This window comes from Euleptes europaea, chromosome 9, assembly GCF_029931775.1.
Source record: "Euleptes europaea isolate rEulEur1 chromosome 9, rEulEur1.hap1, whole genome shotgun sequence".
In the NCBI taxonomy this organism is placed as follows: domain Eukaryota; kingdom Metazoa; phylum Chordata; class Lepidosauria; order Squamata; family Sphaerodactylidae; genus Euleptes; species Euleptes europaea.
In genome coordinates this window covers 50,097,548-50,121,344 of record NC_079320.1, presented here as the reverse complement: position 1 = coordinate 50,121,344, position 23,797 = coordinate 50,097,548, and the positions used below count along the sequence as shown (strand labels likewise).

Genomic DNA, 23,797 nt, shown 5'->3' with positions numbered 1-23,797 from the left:
TCTTATTTTCCAGGATAAAAATAAAGTAATAAAATGCAGCAATATGAAAAATGTATTTCTGGATACATGTGTCCAACTCCCACACAATGTACCATAACCAATCACAGATGTTGAGAAAAGAATGAATGTGCTCTGTATCAAACATTATTACATATTTGGTTGACAATATAGAACATCTTTGATGTACATGTATGTAGAATGACAATGATAAAAAGTAGTAATCACACTCCTTCCACTTCCACAAATTTAAAGAATACTTTGACTTTATATTTTTATGAGAAAGTAAAATTTGTGAAAGTATGTCAGCCGAATATAGTCAACTCACAGTTGCTTGAATGGGTTCTTTTAAAAATTATTTCAAATGTACAGTTTGTGAAGTTTATGACCATTTTCAGTTGTATCTGTTTTTCTGACAAGCAGCTTGAATCCCATAATCTCCAGGCCAGTTACATTTAAAATTGAACTCTACTACTCTTTTCCATTCAACAGATAACTAAAATCTAGTGTATGGAAAGGTTGAAAGACTATGGTATTCTAGCTATAGTCATGGGCAACTAGTTATTATTCCTGGTGACCCCTTATGCAGATATGCATCCCCATTCTCATCCAAAGATGTATCCAAGGTATGTTGGATGGACATTGTGATATGGATATAGATACACATGACTATATATATTATCAATGTATGGAGAAGGGTGCTTGTGCACAGAAGGGGATTTACATATGCAGAGCTCTTAAAGGATTGGATGCCTTTCTGGGAAGTGTTGAGAAATGTGCCTGTAATCTTGCTAGCTGCTGTTGTTAAATAGGCATATTTTAAATAATGTGACAAAAATAGCCATTTGAGTTTTCGAAATGTATTTTATTTATTATAATATTTTCTCCCACTTTTCAACCAATGCATTGGTTTCCAAAGTAACTCTCAAAAATTGATATTCAGTACAAATTGTTCTTTGAAGAGGGCAATCTCAATTAAGCACATTCAGGTGCAGTTGAAGGGTGTCTCATTGTTTCCTTTCCTTCATCTCACAACCCTTTCAATAGCCATTGGAAGCTGGATATAGAATATATTGGTTCAGAACTTTCAGTTGAGTGGACATTCCACAAAATAATTTGATTATTTAAAAACAAGGTCCACAAATTGAATATTGAGAGAAAGGGTGCAAGAAAACTTGAACATTTTCTGCTCCTATGTCATACCAGCTTTCCTTCTTTTTACATTTTGTTATTTTAGCTTTAAAAAACATAGTTGTGAAGATGCAAGAAATAAATATTTTCCTTATTTTAAAATGTAATTTTCAAAATTAATAAAATATGTATCCAGCACTTTGAAATGGACATATCCTCATATATACTGATAAGATTGTAGTAAGAAAAAAATAGTTGCAGTATTGACAATTTGATCTTCTATGCCTTGCAGTACTATCTAGCCCCATCTGTTCCTTCCTTTTCTCTAGCCACTTCTGCATGACAAAATTACTAATTTGATCTCCCACATATAATCAAGATGTTCACTTTAGCGGTCTCTCTTAACATGTAGGAAGACATCAATGTTGTCTAGTAGAGCAGTGTATACTAAGGTATCCTCAAAACACTTGGTTTAAATGGTTTTGAAATGTGGTTTTATTATGTATGTTTTAATTTGTTACCTGCCTTGGTGGCCCTTGTGAGGGCAGAAAGGTGAGATGTAAATTTTGTGAAATAAAAAACCCAAAAACAAATAACCAATAAATATCAAAAGTCATCTTGCTGAGGAATCACAAGGTATGTACCAAGAAGGTCAGTTTTAGAGACTTGTGAGTGATATATTTGATGCATAAAAATGAGCACCCACTTAGCTCGTATGAATGCTTTTCCATCGAAGGTCTTACTAGGTAGATTTAGTCACATTCCGTATCAGCAGAGACTCTGCCCCTGCGGTTCAGGATCTCCAGTTTCGCTTATGCATATTATATTGGAATGCCACCTGGGTGAGGGCCCTCGTAATGACTGTCTATTAGATCTGCTTGATACCGAAATAGTCAATAATAAAAGTCGAATGTTATTTGCTCTATTGTCTGATGCTAAGCCTGAAACAACTGCTTCGGTTGCAAACTTTTTGGTAACATTATTGAGACGGGGATCCATGAAGCCCGTCTAATATTTTAAATTGCTGTTGTGATTGTGGTTTTATTTAGTGAATGGTCAGTGATTATGACTATTATTATTTATTGTATTGTATCGCTGTCCGGCTGGGTGGGCAGATTATTTTAACCTTTTGCTTAATTTCAATAATGTGGTGTGTGTGTAAAGTGCCGTCAGGTCACAGCCGACTTATGGCAACCCTTTTTGGGGTTTTCATGGCAAGAGACTAACAGAGGTGGTTTGCCAGTGCCTTCCTCTGCATAGCAACCCTGGTATTCCTTGGTGGTCTCCCATCCAAATACTAACCAGGGCTGACCCTGCTTAACTACTGAGATCTGACGAGATCAGGCTAGCCTGGGTCAGGGATATTTTATATAATGTGGTATATTTTATATATTTCATATTTATTTGTATTTTATATATTCTGTATATTTCTGAGCCTGATAGGGGCCCTGGTTTGTTCATCTTGGGTTGGTGTGATTTGATTTTGATTGTGAGAATCTGTAGAAGATGTCTTTTGAACTATGCCTATTAAAGGTTAATGACAATGACAATAAGCACCCAGGCTGTTTAACAGATCAAATAATTATGAACCTTAGCTTGGCTTTTGTGCAAGGCAATATTGTCAACAAGTTTGTAAATAGAACAGAACGGTCTCTGTTTTCCAATCAAAATATGATTTGCACTCAGTAAGTTAGTCTGCAAATTACTTTGACAGCCTTTCGATGGGACTCGTTTACACAGTGAAAGTGTTTTGCTTCAGGTGTTTGAGGCCATAATAGACATTGTCGAGCTTCGGTGTGAACTTTGGACTTTCTCGGGCTCATCAATTTCACATTCATTCCGTTTCTGGAAGTGAACTTGATTGCTACAGTGATAACATTTTAAAAACAGGCTTTTAATATTCACTGTGCCTCTGTCCTCCCACACTGTAAAGGTCTGACAATTCTGCCTCAGACCTTACGTGCTCAGCACAATGTCAGCGCAGTTCACTTTGTTCTGACAAAAAGCACTGTCATTGTCAAATTCTGCTTAAAACAGAAAGCAACTGCTGTTTCCTTCGCCTTCTTAACAAGCAGGCCTAGCCGCAAAATGAAACCCTAGCTTGTGAAAGTTTTGTTCCTTTTTTTAAAAAAAAAGTATGACATGACAGCTATAGTCACTGGAACATATTTACTTCCTCAAAAAGGTTTTGTTTTTGCAGAAGCTTCCTGTATTTTGTGAAGCTCTGTGTATGCGAAAGCATCATGAATAGCTGCACAAATTTCCTTCAGATTAATCATGTGGAAAAGCAGTAAAATATCTACCCTCTATTTTGTGGATAAAGATTCCAAACTATCTAACTTCTTTCAACAGGCAAGCAGCCCTACCACAGGGACAGCTCCCAGGAGCCAGTCACGGTTATCGGTATGCCCTTCTACTCAGGACATCTGTAGGTATGTGCTAAATAAACATTCCTAATCTGGTTGATACACAGTCCTTCTTAATCTAGTGATCTTGAGTTTTTGTTTTCTTCTAACCTCCTTTGCGGATTTATGCTTGTATCGAGTTTTCATTTGTCATTGTGTTGTGCCTTTTTCCATTTCCCCCTTATTCAAATCATTATTTTGTTTTCATTTCAGTATTCCTTATTTTATTGCTTTATCTTTCTCTCTTTTATCATTTCCCCATCCATCTCCTTCGCTTGCTGATTTTTTTAGATCTCCAACCTTGCATGACATGTCAGAAGAGAAGTTTGAAATCTCAACCTCAGTCACAATGTTGACTTCTGCTCGTAAAGAGCCTGGTAAGAAACAGTTGAAACGAAGGGTTAGACGGCGAAAGGAGGCTGAGGAGACCAGTGAACGCACAGAAAAGCAAAAGGAAGAGAAGGGTGGCTATGTGCCCACCAAAATTACAAATACTAGGTGGAACCATTTGCATAATGCATCATCCGATTCATCAACTTCAGATGAGAATGCTTGGGCTCTAATTAGAAAGAGAGAGAGAGCCAAAAGAACGAGAAAAAGGAATACCTTAAACACTCAACAAAATGGGTCTTCCAATAAGGACACCACTGAACTTGCTGCTATGCAGACCAATGGGGAAGCGAAGCAAGAAGCAGCTGAGCCTGAAGACCACATTTTAAACTGCCGGTGGGGCAAGATTTCAGGGTGGAAAGAAACCTGCCACTCGCTGTCGTCGGTGTCCTCTGGGGAGGCAAGAAAGTCCTTGAGACAGTGTGGGAAGAACAAATGCAAGAACAACCGCAAGGATCCTGAGACTTCATTTAACATTAGGCAAGACAGAACAAGCAAAGAGGAAAGTGTTTCAGAAAGAGTCTCAGGCAGTGATACTTTTCCAGTTCCGGGAAACGGAGTACCTGCTGGGACCAGTGCAGTTCAGAAACCTCCTGTGTTGGATGATGACTGCTCTGATGATGTCTCAGAGTGCAGGTTTGTTTTCTAATACGAAAGGAATTGCTAACTGCCATGAATTACATGGAGGAGCTTTCCCCCCTCCCTGATTCATGCTGCTACTGGGAGTTCAAATATATATAATCATGTGTGGCAACTTAAAAACAGCACGTAGTTTTGGTGCAATGCAGACCTTGATACTTGTTCAGATTTCATAATTAAAGATGTGTCATTGGGTCATTTTAGAACAGTAGTAGACCGACAACAGGATATGCATACCTTCCTAAGAACACTAATTCTTTTTGCCAGAATAGTAGGATGTACTTCTTCAATAAAAGAACAATGTCACATTTAAAGGTTACCAATGTCACATTTAAAGGTTCTGGTGCTTGTGAATGATAAATGATCTATGATTCCTGGTTTCCCAGGCTTAAGTCATCAGTTCTAATTAGTATGGTCTACAAATTATTCCTCCAATATTTAAAGAAATAACTTCCTTTGCAGCCTTTGGGATGTGTTTCTAGGAGGGTGTTTTCCTCTGTCAGCATGTCCCACAGTAACTTTTGCTTTCTTTATTTGTTGCCCAGTAATCTCTGCAATCAACAGTGCTCTATTACATAACCTCATTTGGTAGGAATGGTAGGAAAGTTTGGAACTTCTTTGGGTTGGAGTACATGAACTTCAATTCATTTTTAGTTCTGCTATTGTATGATTTGTTGCATAACATGGGTTGGGTCTGGACTAAATTGGCAATATCCACCAATCCCCTCTTCCCACTGCAGACTCTCCTGGCGCCTTATCCCCCAGGAGCAGCATTTTGTGGGCTGCAGGGGAAGGGGGTCTCTAGTGAAAGAGGGGGCAGAAGGGCTCCATTCTGACACTGGAAAATTTAGTCCGGATCCAAACCAATGAGTTAGTGATGTCTGTCCAGAGTCAGAGTCCAGTATTACTGCATTTATTCCTATATGTATCATCTCAGGAGGTAGTAAGTATCTCGAGTGGAAGTGCTGCAAAATCTGCTGCATTCTAATTTTTTTATCACCAGTAAATTATCTTGTTAAACTATCAGGAAACAAGAGAGAAAAAGATTTATGACCCAATAATACTGATTCAGCTTAAACAGGCATACCTGTTTCACTGTAGTGAAAGCTACAGTCCTGCATTGAGTCAAAAGCCAATTTGTAGTCTGTTTTCTGATAGTCATCATTTCCTTTGAAAAGAAGAAAAAATTGCAATAAAATATTCATTGAGGAAAGAGAAGGGGGTGCATACAACATAGCCTCATTTGAACACTATGTGGCTTAATTTTCATACTGAGTCAGAAAAAATGCATAATTTAAGAACAAAATAAAACAATGAAGTGTCGAGAGATCAAACAAGAAGATTAAAAATAGAGGCGTTGTAATGGTTCCAGTGCTTCTACTTGTGTTTTAGTGGAACTGGCCAATTAAATAATTGCCACAGATATGAAAATGTTGGCTGCAACGCTATCCTGTTTGAATACCACGTTGCTTAACTATTTCGCATCAGCAGCAGTTGTTGCTTAACTATTGTGCATCATCAGCAGTTACAAGTTGCACTGCTAAGTGGTGACTGGGGAACAGCCCTGCACATCATTTACCGCTTACCCTGGAAAAGTCAGCATCAGGCCACTGTGGGTGGCTTGCCTGGACATCTAACTTGAGCTCCAAAAAGTTTTAGAGTGGTTCTCAAACTGTAGATCATGACTCTCTCCCAAGTGGGTTGACAGGTCAGAAGGAACAAGGTGCACTGTTAGAGGAGGCTGGAGAGGCTTGAGAGTAAATTCTTTGCCTTTGCCTAAAATGTGTAGAAAGACTTAGGAAATACAATCTATTGTTCAGTAATGCTGTATATTTATAAATACTAAACGTGAATAATGAATTACAAACTTGTTCAGTGTTAGCTGATGCAAAATTCCTATGTTTTATGATGGGAAGGGAACAATGACTTGGACTTTACTTTGCAAGTGGGTCCCTGAAGCTGCATTATGTTTAAAAGTGGGTCCCATTTCAAAAAGTATTAAAACCACTGCCCTAGAGGCTATAGAGTTGAATTAGAATCTGTATCACTATTTGCCTAGATAGTTCACTCTGGATTTATGGGGTTCATCTGGCCAGATGTTGACAAGTCAGAGCAAAGACTGGCTTTGGCTTATACAAGCTATTTTATTTTTAGAAGCTATGTTTACATGGGATATATGATCCTAATGTTAAAGGGCTAGAACAGATTCAGGATTCTGCTGGTGTCTTTTCCACCTTCATTTAAGCTTCTGAGTTTGCCTGTTTAGGTGGGTATTGTGCAGACTTTCTGTTCTAGAGTACCATCCGAGGAGAATGACTTCCAGCTAGGCCTTCATATCACAGTTTTATAGTTTTAGAGCCAATATAGTGATTAGAGTATCAGAATAGGATCTGGGAGCCCCAGGTTTGAATCCATGTTCCACTGGATGCCCTTGGGCCAGTCACATACTCTTAGCCAAACCTACCCCACAGGATTGATGTGAGGATAAAATGGAGGAGAAGAGGATGATGTAAGCTGCCTTGGGTCCCCATTGGGATCCCCATAAAAGAATGAAATAAATAAATACATTTGGGAGGAAATTGGTCATGTTTTGAAACAAACCATTATCTGACTTTTTCATATCCCTGTTGAAATCTGCTGTTTTATTTATTTGTTCTTAAAACTTGTACCCTAGATTTTTGGCTTTCCTGTGTTCTTTGGTCAAATAACAGGAATGAGAGCTCTGAGATAGGTAAATCTTTCCTGTCCCTGAGGAAAGTTCCAGTGTAGCGATTAATGTGGTTACTGCTGTGTGGAAATTAGGCCAAAGTGTCTGGGAAAATAAATTGTTCTTTCTTTTTCTTCTTCTTTTCTTTATGATAAGGCCAGAAATTTCCTTTAAAACAACGCATAGACTACCATGTTTTTAATGTATACCATAATTTAGTTAGGTCTTCTTTTCATTAATTATCTCTGTCCGTCAGCAAATCCCATCATACTCAACCAATAATTTTATGAGTAAATAAATTACAACACAGCTAAAATAAATAGAAGACAATCACTTAACATGTTTAAAGTTATTTCCATAATAATTTCCTCTGGACATTATTTCTGTTGCCACAGTGTTCTCATTGCATGTTTTTAATTTATAATTCAATCAGTGTTTTGTTAAGTATTTCTAGTGAAGAATCGTTGTGTTCTGTTCAAAGTGGTTGTGTCATTTTATTTGCCTGTCCCAGTGGAGTTTTAGGGTGATGTTTAGCTTTTGAAATAATTTAAAACAATTCTGACAGCGGTTGAAAAGGACTCCTGGGTCCCCAGTTTATTTGTCTAAATTCTAAATGGCTTAAATAGTGAAGCCTGTAAAATAAATTATATATAGACAGAAATAAAATGAACAAAGCCCTATATTTTCCCTTTGGGAAGTGGCTTTAATTTAAAAAGAAAATGATGTCGTTCTCTTCATGTAATGTTTTACACTGAGATAAAAGTTTTATCCAAACTGGCAAGGGGTACAACTTGGAAATTACCATTGACGCACTGGCAAAATTGTAATGACACTCACAAAAAGTTAATTAGCTGCTAGGAATGTTTGTACTTCGCTAATGGCTATTGTTTTACTTTTTTGTCGCTCAGGGCTCTTCACACATTACAAATTTCTGACACAGAAAGCACTTTTATGTAGGAAATAGAATAAATCGATCAGTCAATACTTTATGTGATGATCTGTTCGTGGGTTTCATGCTGTTTCCTGCATAGAAGCATGAAGTTGACCTTAAAGGACTGGATCTATTGGAGAAGGCATGGTTATGTCAGGCAAACTTTCATTTTTTGTTTTGTTTTTAGGCATTATGAAGGGTAGGATATGGTTTATTGTTCTATGGTAATGCCATTTCTTCAGATGGGGGTTAGAGTTGGTTTTGCTCAGGTCACGTTGAAACTCATTCATTTTCATCTTTGTTCCTCCTTTCTTATTGGTTTTTGCTAATTAGTCAGTTCACTGTTGTTACAGCTAATGATGACAGGGTTGTTCCCATGGTTACTGGTGCATAAGACCCATAGATTTCGTTTTTGTATTTATGTATAACAGAGCTGCATTTTAAAAAATTTTAAAACTTTACTGCATCTTAAATAACAGTACATTTTAATATAATATCTATCTGACATCCAGCTTTCTTGAAGTACACTGACTTTAAAATTAAATGCAAAAGGTGAAGAAGGATACAATGGTGTGGAGAAAATTCTACAGAGAATAGTTTCATAGGGGAAGGGGGAAGGGAAGGTGATTTTTTATTTTCATCATTATTATTTTTTAAAAAGCCAAAACCAGGCCTAAGAATGGTACGTTGTATACAGAATGTCGCAGAGCAGCATTATATCTTCTCTGTAAGCATAGAGCAAAGTTGTCCAAACTTCTAATAGCTGATCCACACTTTTCCCTCCATCAACATTTTATCTATTTAGACCCCACCTTTCTCTCCAGTGGATAGAAAGACCCAGAGCACATTACATTATTCTCCTCTCCTCCATTTTATCCTCACAACAACCCTGTGAGGTAAGTTAGGCTGTGAGTATGTGACTAGTTCAAGGTCACCCAGCAAACTTTCATGGCATGATAGGGATCTGAGGGGTCTCCAAGATCCTGATATGACTCTCTAACCACTGTCACATGACATGGTGATGTTGCTTCTAGAGCTTCACCCAGAAGTGACATCACAAAATCATGCAACGCTCCCCCTCTCCCTCCTCCTTAAAGCTCCCACAATTGCTAGGTGCAGGTCTGGCAACCCTAATGGGTCAATTAAGGTCAATTGTGCGCATGTTACCAGTTTGCTCCTTTATACTTTAAAGAGTATGCAGTTTAATTAAGAACAGTGGGTGTGATCCAGTTCTTTTACAAACTTTTAGAAGTAATTTGTTTCAATCGGACTTAAAGTTAGTGGGACTTAAAGAGTATAACACTTAAAAGGAATTAACTTGACTAAATCATGTTGTGTGTGTGTGTGCGTGAAAAATAAGTTTACTAAATTGGATAGTGCTAAGGTGTGACAAAAGTGGAGTTCAGTACCTTTACCACATATTGTTGGGGAGAACACTCACATTGTTCCTGCTGTTCCACCTCTGGCCAGTGCTAAAAATGGACACAGTAATTGTAAGTGACATATTGGGGGGAAAAGAACTGGACTTACTTCTAGAATCTAATCTGAAAGGTCACATGCTTTCAGCGTTTTGAATGTCAATTCTTAGCATGAAAGAAAATAATAAGCTTTACATTTTCTCACTTGCTATTTCTGTCCTTCCTGTCAGGATCTGTCACTGTGAGGGAGACGACGAAAACCCCCTCATCACGCCATGTCGCTGCACAGGGACCCTACGTTTTGTTCATCAGGGCTGTCTGCACCAGTGGATTAAGAGCTCAGATACACGATGCTGTGAGCTCTGCAAGTATGATTTTATAATGGAGACCAAGCTCAAACCTCTTCGAAAGGTACGGTGCTAGAAATTAAATATATCCAACTGTGGGCTGCTGTAGCTGAAAGTGCTTTTACATTTCCAGCCTAGTTTATCCTATTTACTGTAGCTTTTGAAATCTACAGGTTGGTTTGACTGGGCTGATTTAGATCTACACACACACACACAAATGTATTAAATTGGAATTAATCCTGGCGCTGGTTGCCATTCCCAGTATTAACCCAATTAAGATATTAAACAGATCTGCTGCAGCTAAAGTTGCAACATGTAGAAGTCAGTCTCCCCTCACCTTAGGGATGCTAGAACACCTGCCAGTTCAGCCCACTTCCCATTTGCCAGTGGTGATCTGGCAGCCAATAAATAAACAGGCTGATCGCAACCTGTTAATGTGTATTGAGAGGCACATGGGACTTGCAGCTAACAAAAGCTGACTCCCAGCTAATGAGGGATCAACTGGGAGACAGCTTTGGTTCTTCTACTGGGGAATTTTTGTTCTGTATCCAGCAACGTTTGGTGGTGGTGGGGAGGGTCAACCAGCTAATCAGCTGGAAGTCAGGTTCTTCTGTTCTCCCATAATGGAAACTTTGCTGCTTCCCAGACTTGCTAAGATGCATCAAAAAAAGGGGGGGGGGGTCATAAGGTTTCAAAATTTTGCTTTTCAATGTTGTGAAATTTGTATTATGTGATACAGGCTTTTAATATATATATTTTCAGTTTAGATCTCACCAGCTATGGTTATATCATTATCTCAAATAATAAGCAACATCTGTCTTGGCTAAAATTGCTCTCTACAGAGCATGTAATAAAATTAGTGCGAGATGTTTTGTAAACCCAGTGTTCTGCTTATTATTTTGCAGAGGCAGAACTAGAAGGTCCTCACGTTAATCAGCCGTGAATACTTGTATGCATTAATGACCATAACAGTTACATGAGTTGAAATATCAACCTACACAAAGTTCGGATCTCCCTGATATATCCCAGCAATCTTTCTAAACTGTGCACTAATCCCACTCAGCCATTTAAACATATCAGCTATATAAACCATTCTTCTCCCAAGCAGTTCCCTGGATATTCAAAACAGGAAACATCCATAAGTGTTTGCTTCATTTTCTATAGCAATCAAAACACCTTTTGCAGCTATAAAGCAGAGGGTCAATTTTATGTCTTGATACATCTAGTAGGTCCTACTGTATGGATTAAAAAAAAAAAAGCTCAGGGCTAGGGTATAAATTTCTGTAATTCCTGCACTTGGACAAAAAAAAATTGAAAAGCTATAAAAATAATTGAGAGTAGCTCCCTACCTCAAAGCAACCATGTGTGGACATCATGGGAAACAACAGGGAGGAAAACTAAAACAGAATCCAACACTCCTGTATGTAGATTAGAATAGCAGCTGCCTTAGGAGCAGGCCAACAGCATTGGCTGCATGGGAAGTGGCACTGATGTTGGAAAGGAGCTGACACTGACTCAAGATACCTCAAATCGAAGCAAATTTAGAACTAGAAAGAATTAAACCAGTAATGGTGAAATGGATGAAGGAGTTAGGATACAATATTGATTTGGCAACATGGGAAAACCTATGGAAGGAAGAATTTAAATTTACAATAACCAATGAAATTAGAGAAAATTTATATAAAATGTTTTATAGATGGTATATAACTTCAGTGATGATATCCAAAATGAAAAAAGGAGATATGGACTTATGCTGGAAATGCGGAAAGGAAAGAGGAACTTTTATGCATGTATGGTGGATATGTAAAAAAATTAAAAACTTTTGGAAAAAAGTTATCAGAGAAATTAATAATTTGATTAATATGAAAGTAAAAAAGAAAGCCTGCATTTTGTTTATTGGGAATTCCACAAGAAAACATGGGTAGTAAAGACTATAGTTTTGTCAATATAGTTTTGCTGCTGCAAGAATTGTAATAGCTAAAGTATGGAAGCAAGTGAATAAACCTTCAATTCGTGACTGGAGAGAGAAACTATGGATGTATATGAGGATGGCCAAATTAACAGAATTCCTACATGAAAAAGATATGGAAGAATATAAAAAAACTTGGGAAAAGGCTGTCACATATTGGGATAAACTGGCAAAAATGAATTTTACTATTTTAGTTAGTGAGTTATAGAAACAAGCTTTATTACTTTTCTATTTTACTGTTAATATTATTGTTAAAACTGTTTAGACACTTCTTCAGAGGTCTGGTGAGGGGTCCCTTTTTTAAGGTGGGTGGAGGGTCAAAAGGGTATCTTTGTCTTTTGAACTTTATAACTTTGTAACTACAAATGTATCAACTAGAACATACAATTGATACTCTTTTGTATCTTTTTAATTTTCTTTTTATTATTGTAACTGTTTTGTTTGTTTTATGTTATAAAAATAACAGTAGCTGAGGCTGCATCGGCCGGGCTAGTCAGCACAGAAACAACCGGGGCATCACTACTTCTTGTTCCACCCTCCCATTGGAATGGGAAGGGTAAGGGGGTAGCTTGAGGGGACTGAACTAGGGGAGGAGAAGAGCCAAGGAGTGGGGTGGTGAAGAGGGAGAAAGAGGAGGCAAGAATGAGGGAGGGGAAAGGGAGGAACAGACACAGGGGGCTGGAGACAAGGAGTGGGATGAAGCTGTTAAGGGAATGTTGTAGAGGCAGTTTGAGGGGGTGGAAATGTAGGAAGAAGGGGGAGTTAAAGAAAAGTGGAACTAGAATAGGGATAGGGCAGCAGGGGTGCCATGGGAGGAATAGAAAAGGTAAAGAGTCCGATGGAATGTGATGGGAAGGTGAAGGGAATGAAGAGGTCTGGGGAAAGGAAGTGCTTTGGGTGAAAAGATTAATGGGATAATGGGAAGGGAGACAAGAAGGGTAGGAGATGAAGAGAATCTGGAAAAGGGTGGCAGGTGGGGAGATTAATTATATGGAACAATGTGTAGGGAAAAGGGAACTGAGATAAAGTGAAGTGGAAAATGAAGTAGGGTAGGAGAATATCTCTGAACATTTATTTATTTATTTAACTTTTACCCCACCCTTCCCAGCCCAAAGGGCTCAGGGCGGTTCTTTCTGATTCCTTTCTCAATCAGGTTCTTCCTGATTGAAGAACCTAAAAGGAGTCCTCAGTGCTCCTTGGCTTAGATGGAGCTCTCAAGACAGCCTCCTAGAGGCTCACTGAAATAGGTAGACCCTACAAAGGCAAGCAAGCTATTTAATTTGTTCCCTCCTTTGTTCTGTCTCCCTCTGCCTGCTCACACTGTAGCTGTTCCTGTCTCATAAAGGCATAAATAACAATTGTGCCACAAATGGCTGTGTAAAACTGCAGAAGAAGGGGTAATCAGTTTAGTATCCCTCATCAGTAAAATGATATTGTTTTGTGGATGCCTGCACCAGGTCTGTGTGTAGCTGTATGTTTTGATGTTGGGATCCCTGGTCCATAGTAGTTCAGTTGTGGATTTGTACATGTATAAGCAGATACCCCAGTTTATCTCAGGCATGCAGTGGACAACTGTGTGTGGCTCTGCTCTGCAATTTGCTGTCAATGACAGATCTCTCATCAGTCAAAAAAAGTAGATCCTTCAAGTATGTTCACAATTGCTGCAGATCCTCTGGCTGTACTTTATATACTAAGGAACAAAATCCATCCTGAGTGCCCTTCTCTGCTCTTCAGTTTTAGTTCAACACATCTTGATTTCCCAAAATATCCTTATCCATTTGCCTTTAGTAAAAGGCCTGCTTTTGCTGTGATTTGTAGAAGCACATTCTTATCCAAATCCAAAGGTTTTCCAGACCATCAAAGAAGTGTTTTAATGGCAGTACAATCAGTATACCACAAGTAGAGCAAAACATTATACTATTCACTTCATTTGCAAGGGTTTATACTGGCGATGCAGGTGGGTATGCTGTTGTCAGTGTTTAATATGATGGTGCCAGAAATTAATTAGCTGTGGCTGAACTAGAGTTGAGGGGAAAAGTATATGGGGGAGGGATGATTTGCTGGGACTTGTGGTATATATGCATAATTAAAAGCAAGATTTGACTCTGAGAACTTTATTTAAGAGGTTATGGACTCCTCCTTCTGTCCCACCCCTTCCCTGAAATGTATTTGTTAACATCTATTCACTGGTTCATTGACAAGAATTTCTGAACAGATGTTCACTGCGTCTGTTTGCCATTTGCCTTGCATTCTTGGTCACCTAGATATTGTTCATGCTCCCTTCTGTAAGACATGCTTGTTCAAAAGCAGAATCTGAATAATGAAAATCGTCTTGTATAAATAAATATTGGGTGCTAGAAGCTGTAAACCTTCAGGGGATTACATTCAATAGTAAATAAGAGACTGTGAAGTCACTGGGTCACTCGTGCTCATTTTTTAAAAATTATCAAAGTACTACTAAGACACTATCTTTGTTTGTTGCACGTTCAAACCATTAGATATTGTTCAGACTAAACACACATTTTAGGTATTTAAGAAGAAGAAAAGTTGGTTTTTATATGCCAGCTTTCTCTACCACTTAAGGAAGAATCAAATCGGCTTACAATCACCTTCCATTTCCCTCCCCACAACAGACACCCTGTGAGGAAGGTGGGGATGAGAGAGTGTGACTAGCCCAATGTCACCCAGCTGGCTTCATTTGTAGGAGTGGGGAAACAAATCCAGCTCACCAGATTAGCCTCCACAGCTCATGTGGAGGAGTGGGGAATCAAACCCGGTTCTCCAGATCAGAGTCCACCGCTCCAAACCACCGCTCTTAACCACCACACCACGCTGGCTCTCTCAAATGTATCAGCACATATGAACAAGACATACATTGAAATAGCTACAATTGTTTGAAAACAGCACTTTGTTCTGTAGTTTTGTATGACTGTTGATAGCTCCTAGTCTACAACACTCAGGGACTAGTGCTAAAAGTCTCATCTTTCGTCTGCTGAAATATCCATCTGGACTCCACATTGGAAGATTGTCTCCAATGCAGAGCAGTTATACTCAGATCCTGATCCAAGGAATATGGCTTAAGTCAATAGTAACCAACTTAAATCTTGTTAAAATAAACAGGACAAACATTTCCACATTTGGGCATGTAATCAGCAGCCTCAGTCTACACCCAAGAGCATGGAACTCAATCATCTCAGCATTGTACCTGCTCAGTTCCTGCTCAGAACTTCTGCAAGTTTACTCTTATTGATGCTTTGCACTTTAAAATTTAATTTTCACTTAACAGTATTAAGGCCTAAAAAATTTTTTTTTAAAGAAGAAACCCAAAAAGATTGATTTGGTGCTGTTTTGTGATGCAAAAAGCAGGCTTGACATGAACCACCAAACTCTTAAGTGTTTGCAGGTGAAACTGAAAAATACTCCATTGCCTTTTGCCTGTGCCTTCCAAAAGCAGCTCTTCTTTCCAAATGATTGAAGTTTGTCTCGGCTGTAATTTACTTTATCAAAACATTCTTGTAACATTCCCAGCACTACTGTCTTCCAGCTGGTAATTACATTGAACCTAAGCTCAGATTGTTATCAACCTGTCTACCTTTGTTATCACAGAAACAGTCTTGCTTTAAAAGAAAATTATTTTAATATGATTGATAGAAAAGGTGTGTGTGTGTGTGTGAATGTTTAGCTTGTATGCCTCAGCCAACGACATGTACCTATCTCAGTTAGTTTCAGCACAGTTCAAGGCATCAGTCCATTATGAGGTAAATCTATGTTTAAAAGTAATAGAGCTGTGTCTGGGTCAAGAGGCTGATGTAAATTAGCATTGGCGTGTTGTATTTAAGGCCAGTGCCAACCAACATGCAGCTGGCACGCAGTATTGAATGAACATTTATCACATGATCATCACTTTGCTGTGATGTATACATATGGGTTAAGAGGCTTGTAGTGCAATCCTGTGCACTAGTATGGATGAGTGCAGTCCTATGCATGAGCTGGAATCAATCGGCTTGGACTGGATTAACTCTGTTCAGGATTGCACTGCTCAAGAAGACATACACCCAAAGGCCCTGTTTCCATTTTTGACCATTTTCTCTTTAATGACTTTATTATAATAGTTGCATTTCCATTTCCATCATATATTTTAAAAATTCATATCTACCTACCTGCTTACAAGGTTACCTTACAATGCCATGGAGAGAATCATAATTGCACAGTTATCCTTTTTATTGACCTGAATCCATCTACGTATTTCTCAACACCCAGAAGACAAATCGATTTGCCCTTTTAAAAGAACTGAATTTTTGATACTGTGAAAGCTATAGTTCATGGATATTTAATCCACTATCTGAAGCGTGAATGCTGTATAAACCTGAAGAGGATCAGCATCCCACTTGATCCATATGGAATGAAGGAGAACATCAAATTAAAACAGTGCTGTGGTTATGCACATATCTTCAAGTGGACACTTCCCCAGTGCCTCTTATCTTGACTACATTGCATATGTCCATATTTACAGTGCAAGCCTAAACAGAATTATACCCTTCTAAGACTTAAAAGAATTTGCAAAGGTGTCACTCTGCTTAGGACTGCACCGTTATTTATTTAAAGATTCTGATGTTGGTAACCACTTCTTAAATACATTTTCCCATTTTTTTTACTAGTTCTTTGAAGTGATTGTGTTCTGAAATGGAGAAAAGATTTTAATCCAGGACTTTCCTTTCTTGAAACCATATGTATTCTTCCTCAGTTATTAAATTAAGTTAGAAAGCATGAATTACCTAAAGGATGTTGATCATTTTTGGATATGCAGTTACCTTGCATACTTTGTGATGGCTGGCCCATTAGAACTGGGAGCTGCCTCCTTGACACTTCTGCTGCTTCTAGCAATCTGGGGGGAGGGGGTACCTGTACACTATCTTTTCAGCACTCTTGCCTGTCTCATGGCTACCCTTCTGACCCCTCTATTTTCAGCTTCTTGGAAATAAGTTAATTCCGATTTATAAAGTTACAACCCTTCATAAAGAAGAATGAAACATCGCTTAAGTCTTCTCAGCGCGTCAGCAAACAGGATGTTTGTCAATCATGACATAAGTTCCCTGTTTCGACCAGGGCAAAGATAACACTCCCAGTTTCTTAACTAAGATTAGGCAATTGGATGTGGTTTTAACTGTGTACATTTCAATCTCCTACCCCACTCCATTTTGGACCAGAGGTTCCTAGGGCTGCCAACAGGCCCAGAGAAATGTTTTGCCTCTTTAATAGAGGCTTAATATAAGGGACAAGTGAAGCTTTTCATGGCATGGAAGTAAATAATATGTCAGTAAGCATTTATTAAAGGGAGAGGACTTTTTTCCCCCTCTGTACAGTTGGTAACCTAGGCACTGGATGCTAGGTTGTCAACAGCCATGAGCAGAGCATTCTCTGTGGTGGTCCTGGCTGTAGAAGGCCCTCCTCCGAGAGGTCCATTCGTCTATTTTCATTGCTGTCTTTTGGAGGTCGGTGAAAACTTTTAGTTATTCTCCTGAGCCTTTGGCAGTTTAATTCTTGGACTGTTTCTGCTGCTGGTTATTGCTTCAGTACGTTTTTCACTTTTACGTTTTTTGTGCTAATTTTATGCTTTTGAATTCTTTTGTGTAAGCCGCTTTGAGTACTCTTCTGTGTAGAAAAGCATTCTATAAAACTCATAAAGGCAATGAATGAGATTTTTCATATTTTTTCCTGTTGGAAAGCTTCCGCCCAAAACCATGTCCAATTTTGAGCATTCTTTTGTTAAAATTGTTTGCTCTAGATTTTGCTGTATTGAAACTGTGCTTTAGGGGACAATACCCAGAGGTTACAAGTAGCGAGGCAGCAGATACATATGAAAAAATAATTTTATTTGCTGTAGATGCTTTAGAATTCAGTACTTCCAGAGGAAATTTTGTCTTGGTAATTGGGAACTGCAGGGTAACTGGGCTTGATGAATGGTATTGATTTCTTGTTTTAAAACATAGCTTTACTTTGATCATTCTTATTTACTCTCGTTATTTAAAGCCATGCAGCGCAGTGTTGGCTCTTGAAAGCGTTATTCCCTGCAGGGAGAACTATGGGAGATTCTGCAGAGAAATCAAACTAGAATCCTATTAGAAGCCACTCCTTTTCTCCCTGGCACTTTAGGTTCCGCTTAGAACTTCAAGTGACCGGCACAGTTTCCAAGGAGGAAAAGGAACTTGTGAGCAGTTGGCACCACATTGTATTGCTGCTGTTGCTTTCTTTCTCTTCCTTGGAGCTACTATAAATCACTCAGTTTTTCTTATCAGTTTTGTAACCAGGATCATGATAACATTGCTTAGGACAGGATCATGATAATATTGCTTAGGACAGGATCACGATAATATTGCTTTGGACAGGTAACAGTGATTTACTCTAGGATTAGTTTTCTTTTAACCTAATTTGGTCAATGCTTTGTAGTCCTGACCATAACTGACAGAGCTGTGTTTCCTTTAATTTTCAGTACGGCGATGGTGTGTTGTCAAGGCAACTGGCTGAAGTGTTTTCTTTCCAGTAGTAAAGTGGGCCTCTGATATGGCACACCTTAAATCACTGTCATTCCAAGTAATATGTTAGGTCAAATACTTCACTGGTATGCACAAAGGCACAGAGCTATTCTTTTTTTCTTTATTGGCTATCATGTCATAAAGTACAAATTTGTGCCCTAGAGGAAATGTGTATATTAAAGCTTTTAAAACTAATTCTATATCATTTATAGCCAATTGTGATGCCTTGAAGAAATGAGGGCTTTTCATTCAGTTACATTTTTTTAAACAATAAACTGATGGTTACAGTAGAGCCTCACCATTCATGGATTCATGACTCATAATTTTGCTGTCTGATCATGAGGCTGTTTCCATCCTGTTTATACTCCCACCTTGCCATCATCACAATCACTGAATTGTTACATTTTCCGGAATTTTTGGTTGCCTGCAAGTATTTTTGCCCTTCATGGTGATCTGGGAACAGATCCCCCTCAAATGGCGAGGACCTACTGTATTGCCATCTAACTCACAAATTGTTGTACCGGTTGATAGTTGCAGAATCCAAGCACAATCACTAATCATCTTAGTACTGGTTTATACTTCTCCCAGATATAAAGACCCATTTTGCCATGGAGTCCACCACAGATACAGTATCAGGTGTACATCCTATCTATATACAGTTATATGTATAATATAAATTTAGATGTGTGATCTATCTGCCACCAAAAAGGATGGATCAGTCATAAGGAAGGGACTGTGTATTTCAGATGCAAGTCAACAGTAGTTTTATAGGACAACTGATGTGGTATAGTAGTAGTATTGGACTAGCACCTGGGAGAACCAGGTTCAAATAATGGTTTACTGGATGGTCTTGACCTGACAGAGATTATGTGAGGATAAAATGGAGGAGGTAATTGTGTAACCTGAGCTCTATGAAGAAGGGTGAGATAAAAAAAATACAGTATCTAAACAGAGTATGACAAGCAAAAGATAATAAAGGTGTGCTTATCTTTATTGAACACATGAAGCTGCCTTGCATAGAATCAGACAATTGGTCCATCAAGGTCAGTATTGGCAGCTGCTCTCCAGGGTCTCAAATAGAGGTCTTTTGCATAACCTATTACCTGATCTTTTTAAGTAGGTACAGCAGGGATTGAACCATGTGCCTTTTGCTTGCCAAGCAGATGCTTACCACTGAGCCATGACCCCTCCTACTATTAAATGCCCTCTATTAAATTGCCCCTTTCTGTTGAATTTTTGAGCTCACAGCAAGAACAGCTTTTTGTAAAGCTTTATTTATTCATACAACATTTCCCATTAATAATTAAACAAAAATTACACGTTACTTATCTGCCATGTTCTGTTCTTTCATTGTTACCATGGCTAAGTATTGTGTCATTTGAGGGAAGCATTACGAATATAGAAACACAAATAAAGTTACTTTAAAACTCTATGGAAAACACATGATATGATATTATAAATGGTCAGATATAAGAGCAAAGATATCATAAATGGTCAGATATAAGAGCAAAGACCTTTTGAGCATTTTAGAAACAAAGAATATAATACAAAAACTAAGAATGCTGCTTTTATAACTAAGAGCTATAGTTGTATGGCTACTAAGAGCTACTCATTGTATGGAGAGCCAGCATGGTGTAGTGGTTAAAAGCAGAGGACTCTAATCTGGAGAACTGGGTTGATTTCCCCACTCCTACTCATGAAGCCAGCTGGGTAACCTTGAGCTAGTCACAGCTTTCTCAGAGCTCTCTCAGCCTCACCTACCTCACAAGGTGTCTGTTGTGGGGAGAGGAAGAGAAGACGATTGTAAGCCGGTTTGATTCTCCTTAAAAGGTAGAGAAAGTCAGCATATAAAAACCAACTCTTCTTTTTCTTCTAAGATTAAAAAAAGTCTTGTCTTTTGTGACCTATGATATCAGAAAGAGTATAATCTTAGCCCCCACCAGAGGAGAAAAGCAATCAAGGCCATGAGGCTGAGGCCTTTGCTCCCATGCAGTTTAAAACCCCGGAGTACCATGGTTTCTTTCCATATAGCTTGGGGCTTCCCATGTTACTCAGACTATACAACAATTAAACTATACAACACACTGCATGCACAAAATACAATAAGAAGGAGCCCGCCCAGCTGTTAATATAACAAATATTGAGTCTTAAAAAGGAATATAAGCAAAACAGGATGCTCGATATGAAGACTTAAGATTTGTGTTAATTGTATCTCTTCGTTCAAATACAGCAAACATGGGCCTAAAACTCACGGCCACTTACCGCGGTTTCTGCCCAGGCTCCTCCCTGTTGATTCCCAATTTCACCCAGGATCAAATCCTCGCAAACGAACGGCACTTGATTTGCTGCTGGCCGAGCGATGTGTCGACCCAAAACGAACCTGGATTTGCACTTGAGGAGCCAAAACGTTATCCCTGGCTCGTTCAACTTACCCAGAAGCGGGGCGTGGACACCAGAGGCTGTGGTTGGTCAGTGAGAGTGAATCGACCAATCACCAGGGGGAGGGGGCGTTGCTGGACGACCAGGAAGTTCGTTGCTTCCGCGTTTTCTGTTTGCACGGACGGAGCAGCGCACAGTTTCGCCATGGATCTTGCGTACAGATACTCCCCCGACCCGGGTTCATTTAATCCTGGCTGGAACAGGGAGGAGCCTGGGCAGAAACCGCGGTAAGTGGCCGTGCTTTTTAGGCCCTGGTTTCTGTGTGCAAATTACACCACCTCATCATGATCCATAGGGTTGTGAGGGAATATTGTAGAAGAAAAAGTCTGTTTTTATTTCAAGATTCTAAGCGATTTATGACTATGCAACAGAAATCCAGATCATAAGAGGAAAAGGGTGCACCCCAATTTCATTTAGCTACACAGAACAATGTCTACATGCCTCCAAAACAACAGTTACCAACAGTGGATGGGCCCAGTAAAGACACCCCTCAAAGTTAAGATGTCCAATGTTACCACAGAATAATGGAGGTCCCATTTTTTGTTATTTTAACTCAGAGAGATTAATTGCACTGATGACTCCCATTTTTTCCTGAATGTTTTAAGAATGGGTTTCAGTAGTCCATTAGCATAGGTCATCTGGACCCTTGTTCTGTGAGTGATCTTGGAGTCATAAGATAGGCCTTCTGGTAAGGAGTTTCAAAACTTCTTTATCTGGATTCAGTGAATTAGTGCTGAGGTGTTGCAGTTATATTAAAGTTTTAACTTAATTTTCTTGGCTTGCCAAGATGGAGTGTATGTTGTGTGGTTATTCTACTTATATATTCCTAGATGCAAGAACACGCTGTGGAGTAACACCAATCCTCCATTTTGTAGGCAGAAGCAAGATTTTTACCTTGGACCTTGGACCAGTCAGTCCAAGGCAAAGTCTTTCATAAGGAACAGGAAGACTTACTGGGGCTAACATACAAATTAATGCCTATCTTTTCAGTATGCATTTTTATCACATTGCAGTGGTATTATGCTCTCTTGCTTGTGTGTGTGTTTGTGTTAAGTGCCATCAAGTCATCTCTTGCTTAGGCCTGAGAGTCAGACAACAGGATAGGCCCTGGGGCTGTTTGGGGTCTAGAAAATGGACAGAGGGGAGTCCCCCCCCCCATGGTGTGATCCCAATCTAAGTTGCGGCCCTAGGTGCTTGGAAAATAAATTCCCCTGTCCTAGATATCTTGACTTCAGTTTGAAACTTATAACGTGTAGTTTGGTCCTCATTGTTCTCAAAATACTTTTAGACCATCATCACTCTTCCCCCTTTGGATCACTCCTTTAGCCTTCTTCATATCCTCTGAGAGTGAAGATTTAGAAAAGTGCAGGATGAAATATTATGTTGCATAAATTAGCACTAGATAAAATGGGTGGCATATAGAATGTACACTTGTCTGAACAATATGATTGAAAGTGTCAATGCAGGCAATGTAGTCATTTTATACATTCAAATGTATCTTCCCCCAAGTTCTGTACCCCATCATGTCAGTGTTAACTTATTTTTGTTTTCTCCTACTTTCATTGCAGGTTTTAGGATCCCTTTCCTAAAATCATACCATCCTAGATTTGCTTATTTAGCAGAGTTCTTAAACATATATCCTCAGTGAATCAGCCAGGGAAAGGACAGTTGCCAGCTGTAAATATCTGCAACTAGGTCTAATGTTGATCCTATGATGAGGAGACTGAATCCAGCCCTGTTTCCACAATAGGTGATCTGGGTTTTCACAGGAGAGCTGATGATTTGCCATGTATAAATTTATTTTATATAGACCACTGTTCCAAAACAAGGTTTTTGCTAGAGGTGTGCATTCCAAAATTCCTTAAATTATATATTAAAATTGCTGTTTCAGATCATGACTATTATTTCTGGAATGGTAAGCATAAATATGGGATTCTTAGGCATTATGAAAACAATCTATGTTGTTTTTTATTATCAAGTGCTTACTGTCAGCATCAGCAACAAGCATCTTGTTTTTCTTTGATTCTCCTGATTTCCCAGGCAATGGCATTTGTCCTTTCAAACTGGATCCTTATGAGGGATCTGCAGCATTTCCAACCAATAACCATTGGAAACAAGCCCCAGAGGAGGAATTTTAAGGCCTGCAGCTGCTGCTCTGACCCGGATAAGGAATGAAAGACTTCATTCACCAGCAGCTCCTTAAATTGTAGATGCATTTTGAGCTAGATGCACTCTGTTGTCAAGAGAAATTGATTAAAAAGCCATTATTTGAATATGCAAAGAACAATTATTTTATAGCACAGCAGCCTTCACAGTTCCATAAGGAAAAAAATGTGACTACAGCCAAAAATGGAAAAGGCATTTGGAATTAGTGCAGCCTTCACTTGCCATTTCACATAAAGGTGTTTGCTCTTTTTCTGTGCAGTCACACACTGTAGTTTCAGAATGTGAAGCCTGGTTCTCCAAGTGGCTTCAGTGACTAACATTCAGAACACTGACCTGGACTCTGAGCTGTCCTTTGCTAGCTGATAACAGCAGGTGTTTCTAAACAGTTTTCTTTATTATCTTCATTCTTCTTGTAGTTCACTACAAAGGTTAGTTTTCTCCTTATGCGGGCATTTCTAGAGTGCCAGGGCTACCAAAAAAATCCTGTATTTTTACTTTCGGTCTTTGACTCAGTCTCATGTGTGCATGCACACACACACTGATTGCATCTACAAATGATAAAATTGTGGCCTGGAAGCTTGTAATTAGATACAAAATTATAGGAATAAATTAATGTGAGCCAAACCTTGTAGTTTAGCTTCGGGTTATAGGAAGCCTTGTGATAAAAGACTGTGAGTGAGGTACAGCTTTAATATACAAAAGCTGATAAAGATGACCATGTATAA

At 38.9% G+C, this 23,797-nt stretch overlaps 1 protein-coding gene across 2 annotated transcripts in view; it reads left to right on the top strand.

Annotated features, from left to right (window-relative positions):
* Positions 1-23,797, top strand: part of MARCHF1 (membrane associated ring-CH-type finger 1) — a 163,734-nt gene that overhangs the window by 125,451 nt on the left and 14,486 nt on the right. For both annotated transcript variants that reach the window (XM_056855862.1, XM_056855861.1), the window contains 2 exons: positions 3,481-3,560; positions 9,849-10,029. In XM_056855862.1, coding sequence (XP_056711840.1) covers positions 3,481-3,560; positions 9,849-10,029 — 261 coding nt within the window. The remainder of the gene's footprint in view (positions 1-3,480; positions 3,561-9,848; positions 10,030-23,797) is intronic.